This window comes from Anabrus simplex, chromosome 9 (assembly GCF_040414725.1).
Source record: "Anabrus simplex isolate iqAnaSimp1 chromosome 9, ASM4041472v1, whole genome shotgun sequence".
NCBI classification, from domain to species: domain Eukaryota; kingdom Metazoa; phylum Arthropoda; class Insecta; order Orthoptera; family Tettigoniidae; genus Anabrus; species Anabrus simplex.
In genome coordinates, this window is record NC_090273.1 from 116,360,932 (window position 1) to 116,381,544 (window position 20,613).

The 20,613-nt window shown below is 36.5% G+C and overlaps 1 protein-coding gene across 5 annotated transcripts in view; it reads right to left on the minus strand.

The window, feature by feature from the left end:
* Positions 1-466: 466 nt before the first annotated feature.
* The window catches only part of LOC136881280 (coiled-coil domain-containing protein 134), a 35,753-nt gene continuing 15,606 nt past the window's right edge, over positions 467-20,613 (minus strand). For all 5 annotated transcript variants that reach the window (XM_067154063.2, XM_067154064.2, XM_067154067.2 and 2 more), the window contains exon 5: positions 467-1,819. In XM_067154063.2, the coding sequence (XP_067010164.2) occupies positions 1,652-1,819 (168 nt within the window). In that variant the 3' untranslated portion in view covers positions 467-1,651. The remainder of the gene's footprint in view (positions 1,820-20,613) is intronic.

Genomic DNA, 20,613 nt, shown 5'->3' on the forward strand with positions numbered 1-20,613 from the left:
GTCAGTGTATACCGACAATGTTTAGCTTACAATAGGGAACAGTCTTCGGTCAAGCCTGCTAATAGCTAATAAGAATAGAAAGGAATGTGAGTGCTGATTGACAGGGGCTATGTACCTTTCAAGAGCAAATTCTGAAAGGGGAAATAGAGTAGATTGCTAATTCCATGAAAAGAACAAAACCTGTCACCAATTTTGTTAGACAGTTCTAAGAATTAGTGTCACAAAGGGAAAGGGTTAGGAACTGAATACTGTACTGTAATAAATATCTGAAGAGAACACGAAAAGATGCAAATGTTCAGACGTATACATTTGCATAGTACTGTAGTTAAGATAAAACAGTACTGTAATTAAAATGTACCTATACTGTTTACACTGTTTAGGCAATGTTAAAGATTACAGTATTACAGTCTAGCTATTAATAGACCAGCAAAAGTCATTTAGCGATTGAAAGAAAGAACGAAAAAAAAAGTGTTTGTCAAGTTGTCGAGTTATATGGAATGTGGAGTTATTGGGAGTCGAGTTAGCAGGATTCTGCTGTACCATTAAATTTACGATCCATCTGTTAATTGATCATTACCCAAGTTTCATTGAAATTTGTCTGGTCCAATCCGAACAGTTTCCTTGCTAGTGTTAAATTTTTACCTGAAAAATTACAAGGCATCAGGAAGGATATTCAGCCAGAAATCCCAAAGGGCACACACCAATTAACATCATAAACATTTCAGCAAAATACCACCTAGGCGTAAGACGTTTTACATGAATCACATATACAGTATTTAGCTCATCTATTTTTCAAAGGATTCTATTTGGGACAAAACTAATCCAATTTACTGTCAATTGAAGAGTTACAAAAAAAAAAAAAGTGTTTTATAAATTTGTAATCTTCATGTTAATAAACATTTCACCACAAATACTATTCTAGGTGTGCAAATACATGTTATTCGATCACCTTATTATGTATATTACTGATCTTAATCCTGTGAAAGAAAGAGGAGGTGTGTGGAATTATATTCTCAACTGGAGCCAGAACAGAAGGAAGGAAATGTGACTCAATGCAAAGCTTTATAATCTGTTGTTACAGAAGAAAATTTCTGCATCTCTAGTATTTTCAGCGGAAGTATGTGTATAATTTACTTCGCTTTTAGTCCATGTTGTTGTTCCTCTCATGTTCCAAGCAGTAAGAAAACAAAGAATGAGTGTTCTCAGAGAATATATATATGACAGAGTGAAAATTGATCTTCACTGGATGGGAACTGAAAGAACTCTTAATTCTTTCAAGAAAGTGATGAGTGGGACCTCTCAGCTGTTCTGTTACCAGCCTCTTGAGGCAGTTATTTGGCTTACCAAGAGATATAGCAAAATCATATTTACTCATTAAATTTTATGAGACAAATCATTTGCTGCAGTAGTCAATGCAATATATTGCCAGTTAAACCTTACCACAAGACACAGCACCTGAAAATTATCACATCTTATGTCCTAAAACAACAGTTTGCCATTTCACTATGAAGCATAGCTCTTACTCCAAGGAGAATCTCCAGGACGGTGAACATCTACAATGAGTGGTTCCATCTTACAATCCCACAGGAATATTTCCTCTGGGGATTCACAACCAGTTTACATAAAAATACTGTATTTCTAGATAATAAGTCTAAAGTTCAACTCTTGACATTCTAGGGCCTTTTTTAATTTCTTTCTTCTTTTTACTGCTGTTCACTGTTTTAACTTCCTCTTTCACTCTGTTCAGATTGTTTATTTGCCTTTTATATGGGTTCACGTAGTTAGGATGTCGCTCCGTCAAATTTAATTCCATGCTGACCTTAAACAAAAATAACAAATATTACAAGGGAGAAAATAAGACACTTTGAAGACCTTAAAAAAAACCTAAAAGATATGGAATAGTAAATATTACTACAGATCATTTTGCAATTCATTTCCTCCAATTTGTATGTTTAGCCAGTAATAATATAACGATGGATAAATAAGATCATGCTGTACCATTCCAATTACTAACAATAAAATGTTAAGTAAAATAAAAACAAGCAATTTTTTTTCCACTCTCAATGCAGTCTACCTCTCATCTGTTATCTCAAAGGCTACCATCAAGAGAGACAGAAAATAACGAATAGGGGTGTGATCCAAGTGTGTTTACATCCATATTTGTCCATATCTACTCTTACTGTGCAATGTTTAAAGAACTACATACTTGTGCTCACTAAAACTAACCATATCAATAGAAATGGTGGTCTAGTGCACAATTAGGTGTTCAGAAACAGAAAGAAATTATTTTGAGCAACAAGAAATATTAACGTGAAAGTTTAGATTTTACAACTACATCATCATCATCATCATCACCACCACCACCACCACCACCACCACCACCACCACCACCACCACCACCACCACCACCATCATCATCATCATCATCGTCCCATTCCAGTCGCCCGGGTGTGGTTAACAAGCCTCCTCCACTACTTTCTGTCCTTCCAATTTTCCTGTTCCATCACTTCCGCCCCATCCAATCCAGCTTCTCTAATGTCCTTCCAAATCTGATCCATCCATCTTATTCTCGGTCTTCCAACTGGTCTCTTTCCCTTAACTTCTCTTTTCAATTCCCTTCTTTTACCCGTTCCTTTCCGATTCTTTTTACATGTATTACATGTCATAAATATCATTTTGATCCGTATTGATGATATTTGATTAGAATAATAACAGTAAGTTATTTATTAAATTGACCACCTAATCAATACAATAAGTCATTGTCTTGGATGATTTACATTGATCTATTAACTAAAAATGGAATATAGTGATCTCCTGACCAACCTTCAACATTATTTCCTCAATATTACTTTTTGAATAAATATGACTGATCGTCATTCTCGTCAGCGTCTAATTGTAACCGCCAATCAGTCAACTTAATTTTAAGTAATCTTACTACTTGTTCATCACAGTCTGTTGCTTTGTCCACTTTACTTGTAATAGCAACTTTTATGTCAATAATTTTAATACTTTCACCTTTGTAATCCTTCACATTGTAAAAAAAAAACCAAACAACATTGTTATTTTGAATGTTAATTTTAGTGTAAGTCTCTTCAAGACTTTTTAAATCAATTTCATCTTATTATATGTTATTTCAAGTGCTTATTTTTATTCTGAGGTTAAGACTATGGTTGATGATGCCTTCATACTAGGTGAAACATGTACCATTTTTAGTTAATAGATCAATGTAAATCATCCAAGACAATGATTTATTGTATTGATTAGGTGGTCAATTTAATAAATAACTTACTGTTATTATTCTAATCTTTTTACATGTCCGAACCATCTGAGTCTTGCTTTCTGTATGTTCTGTACTGATGGTTCTATATTTAGCTCTTCTCTGATTTTAATACAGTATTTTCTATCTCTTCTTGTCTTTTTAACTGATGTTCTTAAAAATTTCATTTCTTCTGATTGGATTTTACTATCTTGCCTCTTATTAGTTACTAGCGTTTCTAGTTTTACAACTACATTGTACTCAAGAAAATTTCAGCTTATTAGGCTTTCTTAAAAAAATAACTTTCTTTTACGTCGCAGCGACACACATAGGTCTAATACCACTGAAAACCATCTTCAGGACTGCCGACAATGGGATTCAAACCCACTATCTCCTGAATATTGGATGCTGGCCGCACTTAAGCGACTGCAGCTATCGAGCTTGGTGTGCTGAGTATGTATAGTACATGCTGAAGAGATGTTAAGTACGGAATAAAAGTGGCCAACCAGTCACTAGTGGAGTCCAAAGGCGTAACCTTCTGATTTTACATATGACATTCTACCTATTGAGCAATGAGCATGGAAAAGTATGATGGTTTGACAGTAAACTACCTTCCGCAAAACCATTGCCATTGTGAATTATAATAAAATGATAATGATAAAAGGATTCTTTAACCCACTTGACAATAACTTTCTACCAAGGATGTGCAACCATTCAGGCTGGGTAAGACCAAGTAAAAAGGTAAAGGACAGTATACCTTAAACTGGCAAAGTAACAACAAAGAGGTGAAGAATGGAGTCAGATTTACCATGGCAAATGACCTGTAAGGGATCACCGACATCTAGCATATCAAAGAAAGAATAATAAAGATCAGGGACACTACAGTCAACCAACCAGAGGATCCATTGCTCGGCACAACCCAGTCAGAATTCATGCCCTCATATATTCCACCTGGTGACATACTGCATGGCGCAAGCCAATCAGAGGTCGTGTGCTCAAAGACTCAACCAAACGCCAGGCTGCTCGGCGCGACCCAATCGGAGGTGATGCTTTCAGATAGTCAATCAGATGTCGGATTGCACGGCGCGAACCAATTGGAGGCCGCACACTTACATATAAATACAGCTGCTTCCCAAACAACTTTCACAGTCGCCAGCAGGATACAGGAGAGCGTATCTACACGACGCCACAGAAGATGACTACCGCAGCAGTAGTCGAAACGTCTGGAAGAAGCGAGAGGAGTGGACCACGGCATAATAACCCGGAAGATTTTTATCATAATAAAGGTTACTGTTTATCTAGCCAAGGAGAAGCTAACACTTTTTCTTTTCCCCTGTTCCTCGTCCAGCACTCGACTGCACCAGTGAGTTCCCTGGCGTTCATGATGCAGCTCACCTGGCATGAAACAATCACAGTGACTTCTTGCTGGTTGTCCGACTCGTTCCCCACGCAGTACACCGTGTTGTCACTGGACAAGCACTGTCCACATCTCAGACATCTCATTTAGCTTACACTAAGGATCTTTACCTCCAGTCCCTTCAGTGGCAATGATGATCTTGCCTGCTTCGTACACACTTCAGACTTCCCATGTTACAATTCTGATAGCTGGCGGGGAGATTCTTAGCACCCTCTGACCATCTAAGGCCTGCCAGGGACTGAGGGCCGTATGTGTAGTGTTCTCATCAATGATGATTATACAAGTGAAAGTTAATACGGTGATTTTCCGTTGCCTTCCACACCACATTGTGACACCTTTACCGGTGTACCAGCTCTGTGCATCATTGTTTGATCCTGAGCCCTTTCAGTGAACAAGATCTTCTTCAGCTTCATGCGAGTTCTGTTGAAGCTGCTCCCCTTCTATAATATGGAATCCAGTGGGATTTAATCCACGGAGGGACCCTTCCCAGGGGCCTCTTCCGCTCGAAGGCATTGGCCCTCCCAGTGGCGCCAGGTTCCGACTGCTGCCCGATATTCGGCGTTGATATAAAGAAAGTCTAAAATCTCCACCTTATCAATACATTAGTTTATTTACTCTAAATTAGTAAATTGGTCAATACCGGTTTCAATCCCTCGGGGATCATCTTCAGTTGACACACAAAAAAAGAATTTATAAAAACATCACTTATGAAAGGTTACATTTGGTGACTATTTCAATTAAATCAAGTGTTGAAATTTATGTCATTAAAGAACTAGTAGGTACATCTTAGTTTTTTAAAGTGCTATTGTATGAGGTATATTGGCTCACTGTGTCTAAGCTTTTTGTACATATAATGGGTTCTACGCTTATTCACATCTGGTATTGATAATATTACATTCAATATGATTGATTCATATGATTAAAATATTAACAAATATCTTACTAAAATGGTAAAAAATATACATCATTTGTTCAAAAAGTACTTGTTGTTAGAGTCTTTTTGATCATACTACACTTGTATTACAAAATGTGGAATAAGATTTTTCACTCATACACATTGGTGATAATGAGTCCATTATAGAATCTTAAAAGTATTTTGTTGTAGAGGTATATCGCAGCTTATTGGTTATTGTGATGTCAATAAGACGTAATTTCACTTTGTATTAATATTTGGGGTATTCCACGTTTTTTAAAAAGTCCATTGGAGTAAACATAGGAAAAGCTTAATTAAAGGGTTAGTTAAAAATATATCCTTCATTACTAAAAATACTAGTATGTGATACCTTATTAAAATGGATCCTTCATTTCCAAAGTATTGATATGTGATACCTCATGTGTTTGTTTTATCATGTATAAAATGGGGTTTACATTTCTAAACAGTAGTACTGTAGGTTGTTACCATCTATAATACATATGTAATATTACGATCTGACATAGCAGCCAACTGAAAATGTTTAAAGTATAATCTTATGGAATGGGACCAATTCCTTCTTTTTACTGTTTGTTTTTCACTTTCAACTGGTGGAGTGCATAACATATGCGTGTTGTGTTAGATCTATATTATTGTTGAATTTGTTGCAATTTGTAAACTGCTGCTTTTGGTGAAGTATCTTAGTCTATGGATGTCATTAGGAAATTGTTAGTGTGTCGTTGCTGGTTGAATGGTGACTGTTGCAAAATGAAGCTCGTTCGAGGTGCCGTGCGTCTTGATGGAATTTAAATATACACTTTATGGTAATGGCATGAAGGCTTCTGTGTGTTGTAGATTAATTATCTGCAAACAGAAATAGTAGGTGTGTAAGTTGGTGTATAATAAAGGTGTAGAAGGTAAGTTATATGTTGTGTTACTTACGCTGAATGTTGAGAGTGTATGCTTTGCGTGGCTGCCTGTCGAGATCTGTTGCGTGTTATCCTGGGACTGTAGTTAGAGGTGGCGGACCAATACACAAACCCAAACTTCAACTTAAATGAAAACACTGACAAAAATAATGTTCTTTTCAACACAGTTATTCCCCTCCTAAAAGATCATTATTTAAAAAGAATCAACAAACAACAACCTACACATACAAATGAACTGCTCAAAGATCTCCCCTCCTCCAACCCCGCTTCCGTCACAAACGCTCCACCCATCCCTCCAAACCTCCCCTCCGCTACCACTAACTACAGTCCCAGGATAACACGCAACAGATCTCGACAGGCAGCCACGCAAAGCATACAGTCTCAACATTCAACGTAAGTAACATAACATATATCTTACCTTCAACACCTTTATTATACACCAACTTACACACCTACTGTTTCTGCTTGCAGATAATTAATCTACAACACACATAAGCCTTCATGCCACTACCGTAAAGTACAAATTTAAATTCCATCAAGACGCACGGCACCTTGAACGAGCTTCATTTTGCAACAGTCACCATTCAACCAGCAACGACACACTAACAATTTCCTAATGACATCCATAGACTAAGATACTTCACCAAAAGCAGCAGTTTACAAATCGCAACAAATTCAACAATAATATAGATCTAACACAACACGCATATGTTATGCACTCCACCAGTTGAAAGTGAAAAACAAACAGTAAAAAGAAGGAATTGGTCCCATTCCATTAAATTATACTTTAAACATTTTCAGTTGGCTGCTATGTCAGATCGTAATATTACATATGTATTATAGATGGTAACAACCTACAGTACTACTGTTTAGAAATGTAAACCCCATTTTATACATGATAAAACAAACACATGAGGTATCACATATCAATACTTTAGAAATGAAGGATCCATTTTAATAAGGTATCACATACTAGTATTTTTGGTAATGAAGGATATATTTTTAATTAACCCTTTAATTAAGCTTTTCCTATGTTTACTCCAATGGACTTTTTTAAAAAAGTGGAATACCCCAAATATTAATACAAAGTGAAATTACATCTTATTGACATCACAATAACCAATAAGCTGTGATATACCTCTACAACAAAATACTTTTAAGACTGATGTATATTTTTTACCATTTTAGTAAGATATTTGTTCATATTTTAATCATATGAATCAATCATATTGAATGTAATATCATCAATACCAGATGTGAATAAGTGTAGAACCCATTATATGTACAAAAAGCTTAGACACAGTGAGCCAATATACCTCATACAATAGCACTTTAAAAAACTAAGATGTACCTACTAGTACTTTAATGACATAAATTTCAACACTTGATTTAATTGAAATAGTCACCAAATGTAACCTTTCATATGTGATGTTTTTATAAATTCTTTTTTTGTGTGTCAACTGAAGATGATCCCCGAGGGATTGAAACCTGTATTGACCAATTTACTAATTTAGAGAAAATAAACTAATGTATTGATAAGGTGGAGATTTTAGACTTTCTTTATATCAGAGTACCAATCAATACGGAAATGAAGCTGATAGACTATGATAGAACAGCCAACCAGGCAAAAAGAACAGCATATAGATACCAATATCTAAAAATTAAAATTACTAATGTTATAAAAAATATCACATTCTTAAAACAATGTCTACAAAATGATTTAACTCCAAAATTTCTCAGGAAATACAACAACAAACATAGGAACACCAACCAAACCCGGAACATACAGAAAAAGACAAACCGAATATGGCTCAAAGAGGAGATCAAATTCATGCACAGAAAGAAACAACACCTCAATATACAAATGTATGAAACACACCTGAAAGCCTCATGCGACCTACCACACACATATTGGAGCAACTTCCAACAAATAACCAATGAAAAAATAGCCAATATAGCTATACAGAAACGAAACACCCTAAATAAAAAACTCAATGCATTAAAACAATCACAAGCTCACCATACATGCAATTACATATACAATAGACAACATCTGACTACACTTACTGAAAACAACCAACATGCATTTCACCCACCAGTCAAAAATCTAACTAATATAGAGCTTAATGAAGTAGAATCTACTATACTGAGCAAGGGACCCAACCACAATTGGAAAAATGACTCAGTATTTGAAAACAGTACTACTATCATCACCGAAACTGAAAATGCCATAAACAAAATACCTCAAGAAAAGCAAAATGAAATCAGATATGAAATCCAAAAAACACTATCACAATATATTAACAAAATCAATCAAAAAATCAACCAACAAGACACCATAAACCACAAACAAATCAAAGAACTTAAAAACAAAATCAAACAAAACAACTTAATAGTAACTAAAGCAGACAAAGGAAACACAACAGTTATCATAAATAAAGATGAATATATAACAAAAACAAAAACTTGCTTCCAAGATGAAACTTTCCAAATCAAGGCCAAAGATCCTACTAATAGCATTCAAAAGAATTTAAAAACTTTACTAAAAAACACTAACTTCCTTTTAAATGAACAAGAAACCACAAAATTGATCACAATGAACCCAGGAGTACCTACTGCCAAAGCATACCCTAAAATCCATAAAGACAACATACCTATGAGACCCATAATAAACTATAGACCAAGCCCCACCTATAAACTATCACAATTCATTCAAAAATTTCTCAAAAAACATTATGTTTTCCAGGCAAAGAAAACCATAAAAAACTCAATAGAATTTTGTAACATCACCAAAAATATAAAAATAGAACATTACCATAAATTATTCTGGTTACTATTAATTACTATTATTCTGGTGAAGGAAACATTGTTCACATGAATGGTTTACCGATGAAAGGGATGAAATATTAGGGATAAAATTAATTTGTGATAATATGAAGGAGGTAGGAATTATAGGAACATACAGGCCTGGAAGAGAGGAAAGAGACATGGAAATATTTGAGAAAATAATAGATTATACTCATAAAAACAATAATAATGATGTGGTAATAATTGGGGGAGATCTAAACTTGCCTGAGGTTGAATGGAATGGAGCTGCAAGTGAAGCCCATGAACAGAAACTGGCAAATAAGTTAATTTGGGAGGGAGGATTTACACAAGTAGTACAAGAACCGACTCGTCTCAATAACTTACTAGATGTATTCTTGGTTAAACCATGTGAAATTGTTGATAAAACTGAGGTAATTGAAGGAATAGGTGACCATAAGGCTGTAATAATGGATGTAGGACTGGTACCAAAAAGGCTTAATAAGAGGGTCACACAGGACAAGAAATTGTACAGAAAAACTAAAGTTGATGAATTTGGGACTTACCTTAAATCACAATTCAGTTGTTGGATAAGTGAAGGGAGTAATGTGGATACACTTTGGGCTAAATTCAAAGGAATCGTTTGGGAAGGAGAGAAGAGATTTGTACCTGTTAAGAAGGGTAAAATGACCTCAAGGGAAATAAGAAAATTAAAAAGAAAATGTAGAATAGTAAACAGGAAAATCAAAGAAGGTAGGGAGAGTAGAGAAAGTAGAAAACAGCTAATGAGGGAACTGAATAGAGTGAAAAAGGAAGCAAAAGAGAATTATATGAATGGCATTCTTCAAGAGCGTAATGACCACAAAGGGAAATGGAAAAAGCTGTATTCATATATGAGGAATGAAAAAGGAAAAGGAATCCAAATTCCTACAATGGTGGGAGAAGGGGGTGAACACTATTTAACAGATACTGAGAAAGCAAACCTCTTTAGTAGGGAATTTAGAGATTCAGTAGATGATTGTCAGGAGTTGGAAACCGAAACAGAAGTTACAGAGGAAGAGACACAGAGGGAAACAAGAAGCTTCTTGTTCACAAATGAAGATATTTTCAGAGAAATCCAACTGCTTCAGCAAGGAAAAGCAGCAGGAAGTGATCAAATTACTGGGGAGGTGATAAAGATAATGGGGTGGTATATAGTGCCTTATTAAAGATTTCTCTTTGACTATGTCATAAATAATAGTGTAATACCAAAGGAATGGAAGGAATCTATAATAATACCAATTTATAAAGGAAAGGGTGATAAAAGGAAACCAGAGAACTACAGACCAATCAGCCTGACCAGTATAGTTTGTAAAATACTGGAGAGTTTAATATCAAAGTACATCAGAGGGATATGTGATGATAAAAATTGGTTCATGAGGAGCCAGTATGGATTTAGAAAGAAATTTTCTTGTGAGGCACAACTGGTGGGATTTCAGCAGGACATATCAGATCAATTGGATTCAGGAGGCCAGTTAGATTGCATAGCCATAGATCTTTCCAAAGCCTTTGATAGAGTGGAACATGGAATATTATTAAAGAAATTGGAGGGAATAGGATTGGACGTAAGGGTTACATGTTAGGTAAAAACATTTCTAAATTCAAGGGTTCAGAAAGTCAAAGTAGGAATTAACGTATCGCAGGAAGAGAAAGTTTGGAAGGGAATTGCAGAGGGTAGTATAATCGGTCCGTTACTTTTCTTAATATACGTAAATGATTTAGGGAACAATATAACATCAAAAATAAGATTGTATGCAGATGACATAATTGTTTATAGGGAAATAAATACCATTGCAGATTGTTCAGAATTACAAAGGGACCTTGAGAGTATCCAACAATGGGTTGAAGAGAATAACATGAAGGTTAATGGAGGCAAATCAACTGTTACATTTACAAACAGGAGTTTTAAAACTGAATTTGAATATACTTTGGATGGGGTAGTTATCCCAAAAGATGGCAAGTGCAAATACTTAGGTGTAAGATTTGAAAGTAAATTGCACTGGAAGGGTCATGTGGATGACATTGTTGGGAAAGCATACAGATCGTTACATGTCATAATGAGGCTACTTAAAGGATGCAACAAAGAATTAAAAGAGAAAAGTTACTTAAGTATGGTTCGTCCATTATTGGAATATGCAAACAGTGTTTGGGATCCTCACCAAGAATACCTAATAAAAGAAATAGATAGTGTGCAGAGGAAAGCAGCAAGATTTGTAACAGGGGATTTCAGGAGAAAGAGTAGTGTATCAGAAATGTTAAGGAAACTAGGGTGGGAAACTTTAAGTAAGAGAAGGGAGAAAACTAAACTTATAGGTTTATATAGAGCCTATACAGGAGAAGCAGCATGGGGAGATATCCGTGAGAGGCTTCAGTTGGAAAATAATTATATCAGCAGGACTGACCACAAATATAAAATTAGAAGGAATTTTAGCAGAAGCGATTGGGGTAAATTTTCATTCATTGGGAAGGGTGTGAAGGAGTGGAACAGTTTACCAGGGGTAGTGTTTGATCCTTTTCCAAAATCTGTACAGATATTCAAAAAGAGTATAAACAGCAACAGAGAAAATAAATGAAATGTTAGAGGGCATTCCACCAGTGCAGGTTAATGTACATAAAGAATGTGTGTGAATAAATTAATTCCATCCCCTGGTCTAAGGAGTTTGGACAGCCAAAGTAGGGGACTGCCTGTAGGGGTGAAGTACAGTGGGGACTTCGAGGGCCCTGGGACCGCTACGGTAGCTGTGAAGGCCAGTCAGGAACTCTGAAAAGTGGTGGTAAAAGGGGCTCTGGTTAAGACGCAGCAGGTCGTTATGCTACTTAGGTTCCAGAATGGGTAAAGAAAAGAAAAAGTAAATAAATGCAATGTAAATTTTAATCTTATACCAGTTGTACAGTATCATTTGAAGTAATTCCACATACTGTATATCAGATGACTATATTTGTAAGTAGTACAGGAGATATTATAAGTAGAATTTTGTAAACAATGTAAATTTATTAAGGATGAGCTGTGTGTTTAATAGAAAATATTGTTAGCGTAAATTATATAATATTGTATTATAGGAAAATTTTATTCTCTTGTTAATTTAATATTTAGTGCTTGACAATAATGTATTTTAGTGAGCTGCTAAACTGTGAAGAACCTCTGGCCAGACTAGAGACCCAGCAACCAATCCATGAGAACCCAGATTCTAAACCTCCAAATCTAGACGAAATCAAACAGGTAATCAAAGAGCTTAAGGATAACAAAGCGCCAGGTGAAGATGGCGTAGTGGCAGAAATGTGGGAGATTGGAGGAGAAATCACAGCGGAAGCAATTCATCGCTGTATAGAAGATATATGGAAAACTGGGAAGATCCCTGCAGACTGGAAATGTGCACTTACACATCCGCTTCACAAGAAAGGTAACCGAACAGACCCGAACAACTACAGAGGGATCTCTTTACTGTCAATTGCTTATAAGATATTCTCTAAAGTTCTACTAAACAGAGTTCAGGAACAGACTGACCACCTCATTGGAGAATACCAAGCTGGTTTCCGAAAAGGAAGGTCGTGCGCAGAACAAATTTTCAACCTCAAAGTATACTGCGAACAAGAGCAATAAGGAGTCAGAACACCGTAGTCATCTTTATCGATTTCACAAAAGCATATGACTCAATAGACAGACAAAACTTATTTAAAGTCCTCGAAGAGTTTGGAATTGACAAGAAAACTATAGAACTCATTAAACAAACCCTGACGGATACCATCTCGAAAGTCAAGTTCCTCGGAGATATATCTGACCCGTTCGAAATCAAGACAGGGGTCAGACAAGGAGATGGACTGTCCCCGATCCTCTTCAACCTAGTTTTGGAGAAAATAATGAAAACTTGGGAAGAAGCTCTGAAATTGGAAGGGATAAGAGGAATACACCTTGGAAGAGAAGGCCAGAACTTGGAAATTAAATGTCTAGCTTTTGCCGATGACCTCGCCGTCTCAGCTAAAAATCGAGAAGACGCTATAAAGATGATAGAGAAACTGCACAAAATCGCCGGAAAAGCAGGTCTTAAAGTTTCTTACGGAAAGACGGAGTATATGGAGTATAGGCATCGAAATGAGAAGTACATGGAGATAAAGTATGGGAAGATTAAAAGGGCAGAGAAGTTCAGATCCCTAGGAGAATGGATCCAACCCAATGGGCTAGACAAAGAGGCTATCAAAGGAAGAATCAGAAAATTAGAATTGGCCTACAAACTAACCCAGAGTATGTACAACAAACGGGCAATATCCTACATGGCCAAAATCCGACACTATCATTCAGTAATCAAACCAGAAGGATTGTATGCCTCAGAGTGTCTTCTTGTTGTTTGAGTCATCAGTCCATAGACTGGTTTGATGCAGCTCTCCATGCCACCCTATCCTGTGCTAACCTTTTCATTTCTACGTAACTATTGCATCCTACATCTGCTCTCATCTGCTTGTCATATTCATACCTTGGTCTACCCCTACCGTTCTTACCACCTACACTTCCTTCAAAAACTAACTGAACAAGTCCTGGGTGTCTTAAGATGTGTCCTATCATTCTATCTCTTCTTCTCGTCAAATTTAGCCAAATCGATCTCCTCTCACCAATTCGATTCAGTATCTCTTCATTCGTGATTCGATCTATCCATCTCACCTTCAGCATTCTTCTGTAACACCACATTTCAAAAGCTTCTATTCTCTTTCTTTCTGAGCTAGTTATCGTCCATGTTTCACTTCCATACAATGCCACGCTCCACACGAAAGTCTTCAAAAACATCTTTCTAATTCCGATATCAATGTTTGAAGTGAACAAATTTATTTTCTTAAGAAAGCTCTTCCTTGCTTGTGCTAGTCTGCATTTTATGTCCTCCTTACTTCTGCCATCGTTAGTTATTTTACTACCCAAGTAACAATATTCATCTACTTCCTTTAAGACTTCGTTTCCTAATATAATATTTCCTACATCACCTGCCTTCGTTCGACTGCACTCCATTACTTTTGTTTTGGACTTATTTATTTTCATCTTGTACTTCTTACCCAAGACTTCGTCCATACCATTCAGCAACTTCTCGAGATCTTCTGCAGTCTCAGATAAAATAACAATATCATCGGCAAATCTCAAGGTTTTGATTTCCTCTCCTTGGACTGTGATTCCCTTTCCAAATTTCTCTTTGATTTCCCTTACTGCCTGTTCTATGTAAACATTGAAAAGGAGAGGGGACAAACTGCAGCCTTGCCTCACTCCTTTCTGGATTGCTGCTTCTTTTTCAAAGCCCTCGATTCTTATCACTGCTGACTGATTTTTATACAGATTGTAGATAATTCTTCGTTCTCGGTATCTGATCCCTATCATCTTCAGAATCATAAAAAGCTTGGTCCAATCAACATTATCGAATACCTTTTCTAGATCTACGAATGCCATGTACGTGGGCTTGTCCTTCTTGATTCGATCCTCTAAGATCAGACGTAAAGTCAGGATTGCTTCACGTGTTCCTACATTTCTTCTGAAGCCAAATTGATCTTCTCCCAACTCAGCTTCAACTCGTTTTTCCATTCTTCTGTAAATAATACGTGTTAAAATTTTGCAGGCATGAGATACTAAACTAATGGTGCGGTAGTTTTCACACCTGTCAGCACCGGCTTTCTTGGGAATAGGTATAACAACATTCTGCCGAAAATCGGATGGGACTTCTCCTGTCTCATACATCTTGCACACTAAATGAAATAACCTTGCCATGCTGGTTTCTCCTGAGGCAGTCAGTAATTCAGAGGGAATATCATCAATTCCAGGTGCCTTATTCCTATTTAGGTCACTCACAGCTCTGTCAAACTCTGACCTCAAAATTGGGTCTCCCATTTCATCAGGATCAACAGCCTCTTCATGTTCCAGAACCAAATTACCTACGTCTTTACCTTGATACAACTGTTGGATATGCTCCTGCCATCTTTCTGCTTTGTCTTCTTTCCCTAGAAGTGGCTTTCCATCTGAGCTCTTAATATTCATGTACCTAGATTTCCTTTCTCCAAAGGTTTCCTTGATTTTCCTGTATGCAGCATCTACCTTTCCCAGGACCATACAGCCTTCGACATCCTTGCACTTCTCCTTCAGCCATTCTTCCTTAGCTGCCTTGCACTTTCTATCCACTTGATTCTTTACTCGCCTGTATTCTTTTCTGTCCTCTTCATTTCTAGCATTCTTGTATTTTCGTCGTTCATCAATCAGATCTAGTATCTCCTGAGTTATCCACTGATTCTTAGTTGATCTTTTCTTCCTTCCTAACATTTCTTCAGCAGCCCTACTGACTTCATTTTTCATGACTCTCCACTCTTCCTCTATAGTGTTTCCTTCAGCCTTTTCACTTAGTCCTTGTGCAACATGTTCCTTGAAACAATCCCTCACACTCTTTTCTTTCAACTTGTCTAGATCCCATCTTTTTGCATTCTTTCCTTTCTTCAATTTCTTCAACTTCAGATGGCATTTCATGACCAACAAGTTGTGGTCAGAGTCCACGTCTGCTCCTGGGAAAGTTTTGCAATCCAACATCTGGTTTCTGAATCTCTGCCTAATCATAATGAAGTCTATTTGATACCTTCCAGTGTCTCCAGGTCTCGTCCACGTATACAACCGTCGTTTGTGGTGTTTGAACCAAGTATTGGCAAGGACTAAGTTATGATCAGTGCAGAATTCAACCAGCCGACTTCCTCTTTCGTTCCTTTGTCCCAATCCAAATTCTCCTACTGTACTACCTTCTCTTCCTTGGCCTACCACTGCATTCCAGTCTCCCATCACAATTAGATTCTCATCACCTTTTACATACTGTATTAAATCTTCTATCTCCTCATATATTCTTTCAATTTCTTCATCATCCGCTGAACTAGTAGGCATATAGACCTGCACTATTGTGGTGGGCGTTGGTTTGGTGTCTATCTTGACGACAATAATTCTTTCACTATGCTGGTCGTAGTAGGTTACCCGCTGCCCTATTTTCTTATTCATTATTAAACCAACTCCTGCATTTCCCCTGTTTGATTTCGTGTTGATTATTCGATAGTCGCCTGACCAAAAATCCTGATCTTCCTGCCAACGTACTTCACTTATACCAACTACATCTAACTTTAGCCTATCCATCTCCCTTTTCAGATTCTCTAACCTACCACAACGATTCAAACTTCTAACATTCCACGCTCTGACTCGCAGAATGTCAGTATCCATCTTCCTGATGATCGGCCCCTCTCGTGTAGTCCCCACCCGGAGATCCGAATGGGGGACTAGTTTACCTCCGGAATATTTTACCCGGGAGGAAGCCATCATCAGTACATCATTCATACAGAGAGAGCTGCATGTCCTCGGGAGGTAGTTACGGCTGTAGTTTCCCGTTGCTTTCAGCCGTGTAGCAGTATCAACACAGCTAAGCCATGTTGAGTATTATTACAAGGCCGTATCAGTCAATCATCTAGACTGCCGCCCTTGCAACTACCGAAAGGCTGCTACCCCCCTTTCGATGAACCATTCGTTAGTCTGGTCTCTCAACAGATACCCATCCGATATGGTTGCACCTGCGGCTCGGCTATCTGCATCATTGGGATACGCAAGCCTCCCCACCGCGGCAAGGTCACACGGTTCGCAGAGGAGGCAGAGTGTCTTATTTTGAATAAAAAAGGGGAGCTACAAGAACTGGAAAAGAAAGAAAGGAAGATCCTAAGGAAGATTCTGGAACCCCAGAAAACTACTGATGGAACCTGGAAAAAAAGGAAAAAGAAGGATCTTTACAAACATACGGAAAAGATCTCAGACACAATGAGGAAGCGAAGGTTGAACTTCTACGGACATCTAGTAAGAATGGATGAAAGCAGACTGACCAAAAAGATCTTTAAGTACATTGTAGGATTGAAGGCCACCACTAAGTGGGTAGAAGAGGTCAAAAGAGATGTAGAAGAAGTAGGAATTACACTGGAGGTGATCAATAAAAGGAAATAATTTAGAAACATAATCAACAAAATCAAATTTTTTGAGGACAAACCACCTAAAAAGAAGCCCAACCGGATAATCTCTGAGGAGGAGAAAAAAATATGAAGCGAGAGAATGAAAATGTTCTGGGAAGAGAAGAGAAGAAAGGCCAACAAGCCTTAAGTTCTATGCGGTCCACAGTTGGCCAAATTCGGAAGAAGAAGAAGAAGAATGTATTTTAGTGTACCATTTGCCACTGAGGTAAACACCTCATTTGCAAATAAGGAGATTTTGATTTTGATTTTTTTGATTTTGAAATAGCTACATATGACATAACAAACATGTATCCCAACATACCTACACAAAAAGCCATAACAATCATCGAATCCAATCTCAATAACCATAGCAAACTGAGCAAGTTAGAAATAGATGAATTTATAAAACTATTACACTTTGCCATCAACAACAATTACTTTAAATTCCATGATACCATATACCACCAAAAAGGATTACCCATGGGATCACCAATATCAGGTATAATAACTGAAATATATATAGACCACCTCGAACATCAAGAAATCCAAAAATTGAATAACATTCTTTTTTTGGTGTAGATTTGTTGACGATGTATTCATTATAATAGACAACAGGCATACCAATGAAAATATAATCCTAGAACAACTAAATGAAATAGATCCTCACATAAAATTCACAATGGAAACTGAAAACAACACTATAAACTACTTAGATATATCCATAACCAGACACAACAACCATTTAACAAACAGCATCTACAGGAAACCTACCTACACATCGAACACAATAAAAATAGATTCCACCCACCCACATACTCACAAGAAAGCCGCATACTATAGCATGATATACAGAGCATACAACATTCCACTCACGAAAAAAGATCTAAACAAAGAATTGAACCTAATTCACGAAATAGCCAAACAGAACGGATATAAAAGAGAAATGATACACCAGATCATCAGCAAAATAAAAAACCAATCAAAAACTAAATTAACTAGAACCATCAAAGACAAAAAAGATTACGCAATTTTTACCTACAACAACAACCATATACACTCTATAACGAACATCTTTAAAAAACAAGGCTTAAAAATAGCCTACAAAACCACACGTAAAAATACCAACATACTATATAACTCCAAATCAGTCAACAACATAAATAAATACAACCATTGTCTACGCCTTAAATGGAATGACTGCAGAGCCAGCTATGTAGGACTTACCGGGAGAAGTTTTTCAATACGATACACTGAACACGTAAATGCTGTCAAGCATAGACACTTTTCAGCAATGGGACAACACATTAACGATCAAGAACATAAATTTACAAGTATCAATAATGAAATGCAAATTCTCAACACCAACCCAAAAAGCCCCTTGCTCAGTATACTAGAAGAATTCTACATAAACCTAGACCAATACACAAACCCAAACTTCATCATAAATGAAAACACTGACAAAAATAATGTTCTTTTCAACACAGTCATTCCCCTCCTAAAAGATCATTATTTAAAAAGAATCAACAAACAACAACCTACACATACAAATGAACTGCTCAAAGATCTCCCCTCCTCCAACCCTGCTTCCGTCACAAACGCTCCACCCATCCCTCCAAACCTCCCCTCCGCCGCCACTAACTACAGTCCCAGAATAACACGCAACAGATCTCGACAGGCAGCCATGCAAAGCATAGTCTCAACATTCAACGTAAGTAACACAACATACAACTTACCTTCTACACCTTTATTATACACCAACTTACACACCTACTATTTCTGTTTGCAGATAATTAATCTACAACACACAGAAGCCTTCATGCCATTACCATAAAGTGCAAATTTAAATTCCATCAAGACGCACGGCACCTCGAACGAGCTTCATTTTGCAACAGTCACCGTTCAACCAGCAACGACACACTAACAATTTCCTAATGACATCCATAGACTAAGATACTTCACCAAAAGCAGCAGTTTACAAATTGCAACAAATTCAACAATAATATAGATCTAACACAACACGCGTATGTTATGCACTCCACCAGTTGAAAGTGAAAAACAAACAGTAAAAAGAAGGAATTGGTCCCATTCTATTAGATTATACTTTAAACATTTTCAGTTGGCTGCTATGTCAGATCGTAATATTACATATGTATTATAGATGGTAACAACCTACAGTACTACTGTTTAGAAATGTAAACCCCATTTTATACATGATAAAACAAACACATGAGGTATCACATATCAATACTTTAGAAATGAAGGATCCATTTTAATAAGGTATCACATACTAGTATTTTTAGTAATGAAGGATATATTTTTAATTAACCCTTTAATTAAGCTTTTCCTATGTTTACTCCAATGGACTTTTTTAAAAAAGTGGAATACCCCAAATATTAATACAAAGTGAAATTACGTCTTATTGACATCACAATAACCAATAAGCTGTGATATACCTCTACAACAAAATACTTTTAAGACTCTATAATAGACTCATTATCACCAATGTAATTTTTAAACAAATGATGTATATTTTTTACCATTTTAGTAAGATATTTGTTAAAATTTTAATCATATGAATCAATCATATTGAATGTAATATCATCAATACCAGATGTGAATAAGTGTAGAACCCATTATATGTACAAAAAGCTTAGACACAGTGAGCCAATATACCTCATACAATAGCACTTTAAAAAACTAAGATGTACCTACTAGTACTTTAATGACATAAATTTCAACACTTAATTGAAATAGTCACCAAATGTAACCTTTCATATGTGATGTTTTTATAAATTCTTTTTTTGTGTGTCAACTGAAGATGATCCCCGAGGGATTGAAACCGGTATTGACCAATTTACTAATTTAGAGTAAATAAACTAATGTATTGATAAGGTGGAGATTTTAGACTTTCTTTATATCAGAGTACCAATCAATACGGAAATGAAGCTGATAGACTATGATTCGGCGTTGAGTCACTGCTGCATGGTCTATTCCATTACCATGGCTGGGTAATGTGGTCAGACAGATTATTACTGCTGCACTTCATTTTCAATTTTAAGTTATGGTACGCTGTATGATATCTACGTATCAGTGCACTAGTTATCAAGTGATCGTAAACTTGTTTGTAGAGAGATCATCAATACGTCATTTGTAGTGGTTACTGGTTTGTTATATAAAAATGATGTTGTTGATTATTTCACATTCAAGATTGTAACCGTTTTAATATGTTTTAATATTTTTGTTACAGATTTTTCCTCATATAAAAGATAAACCC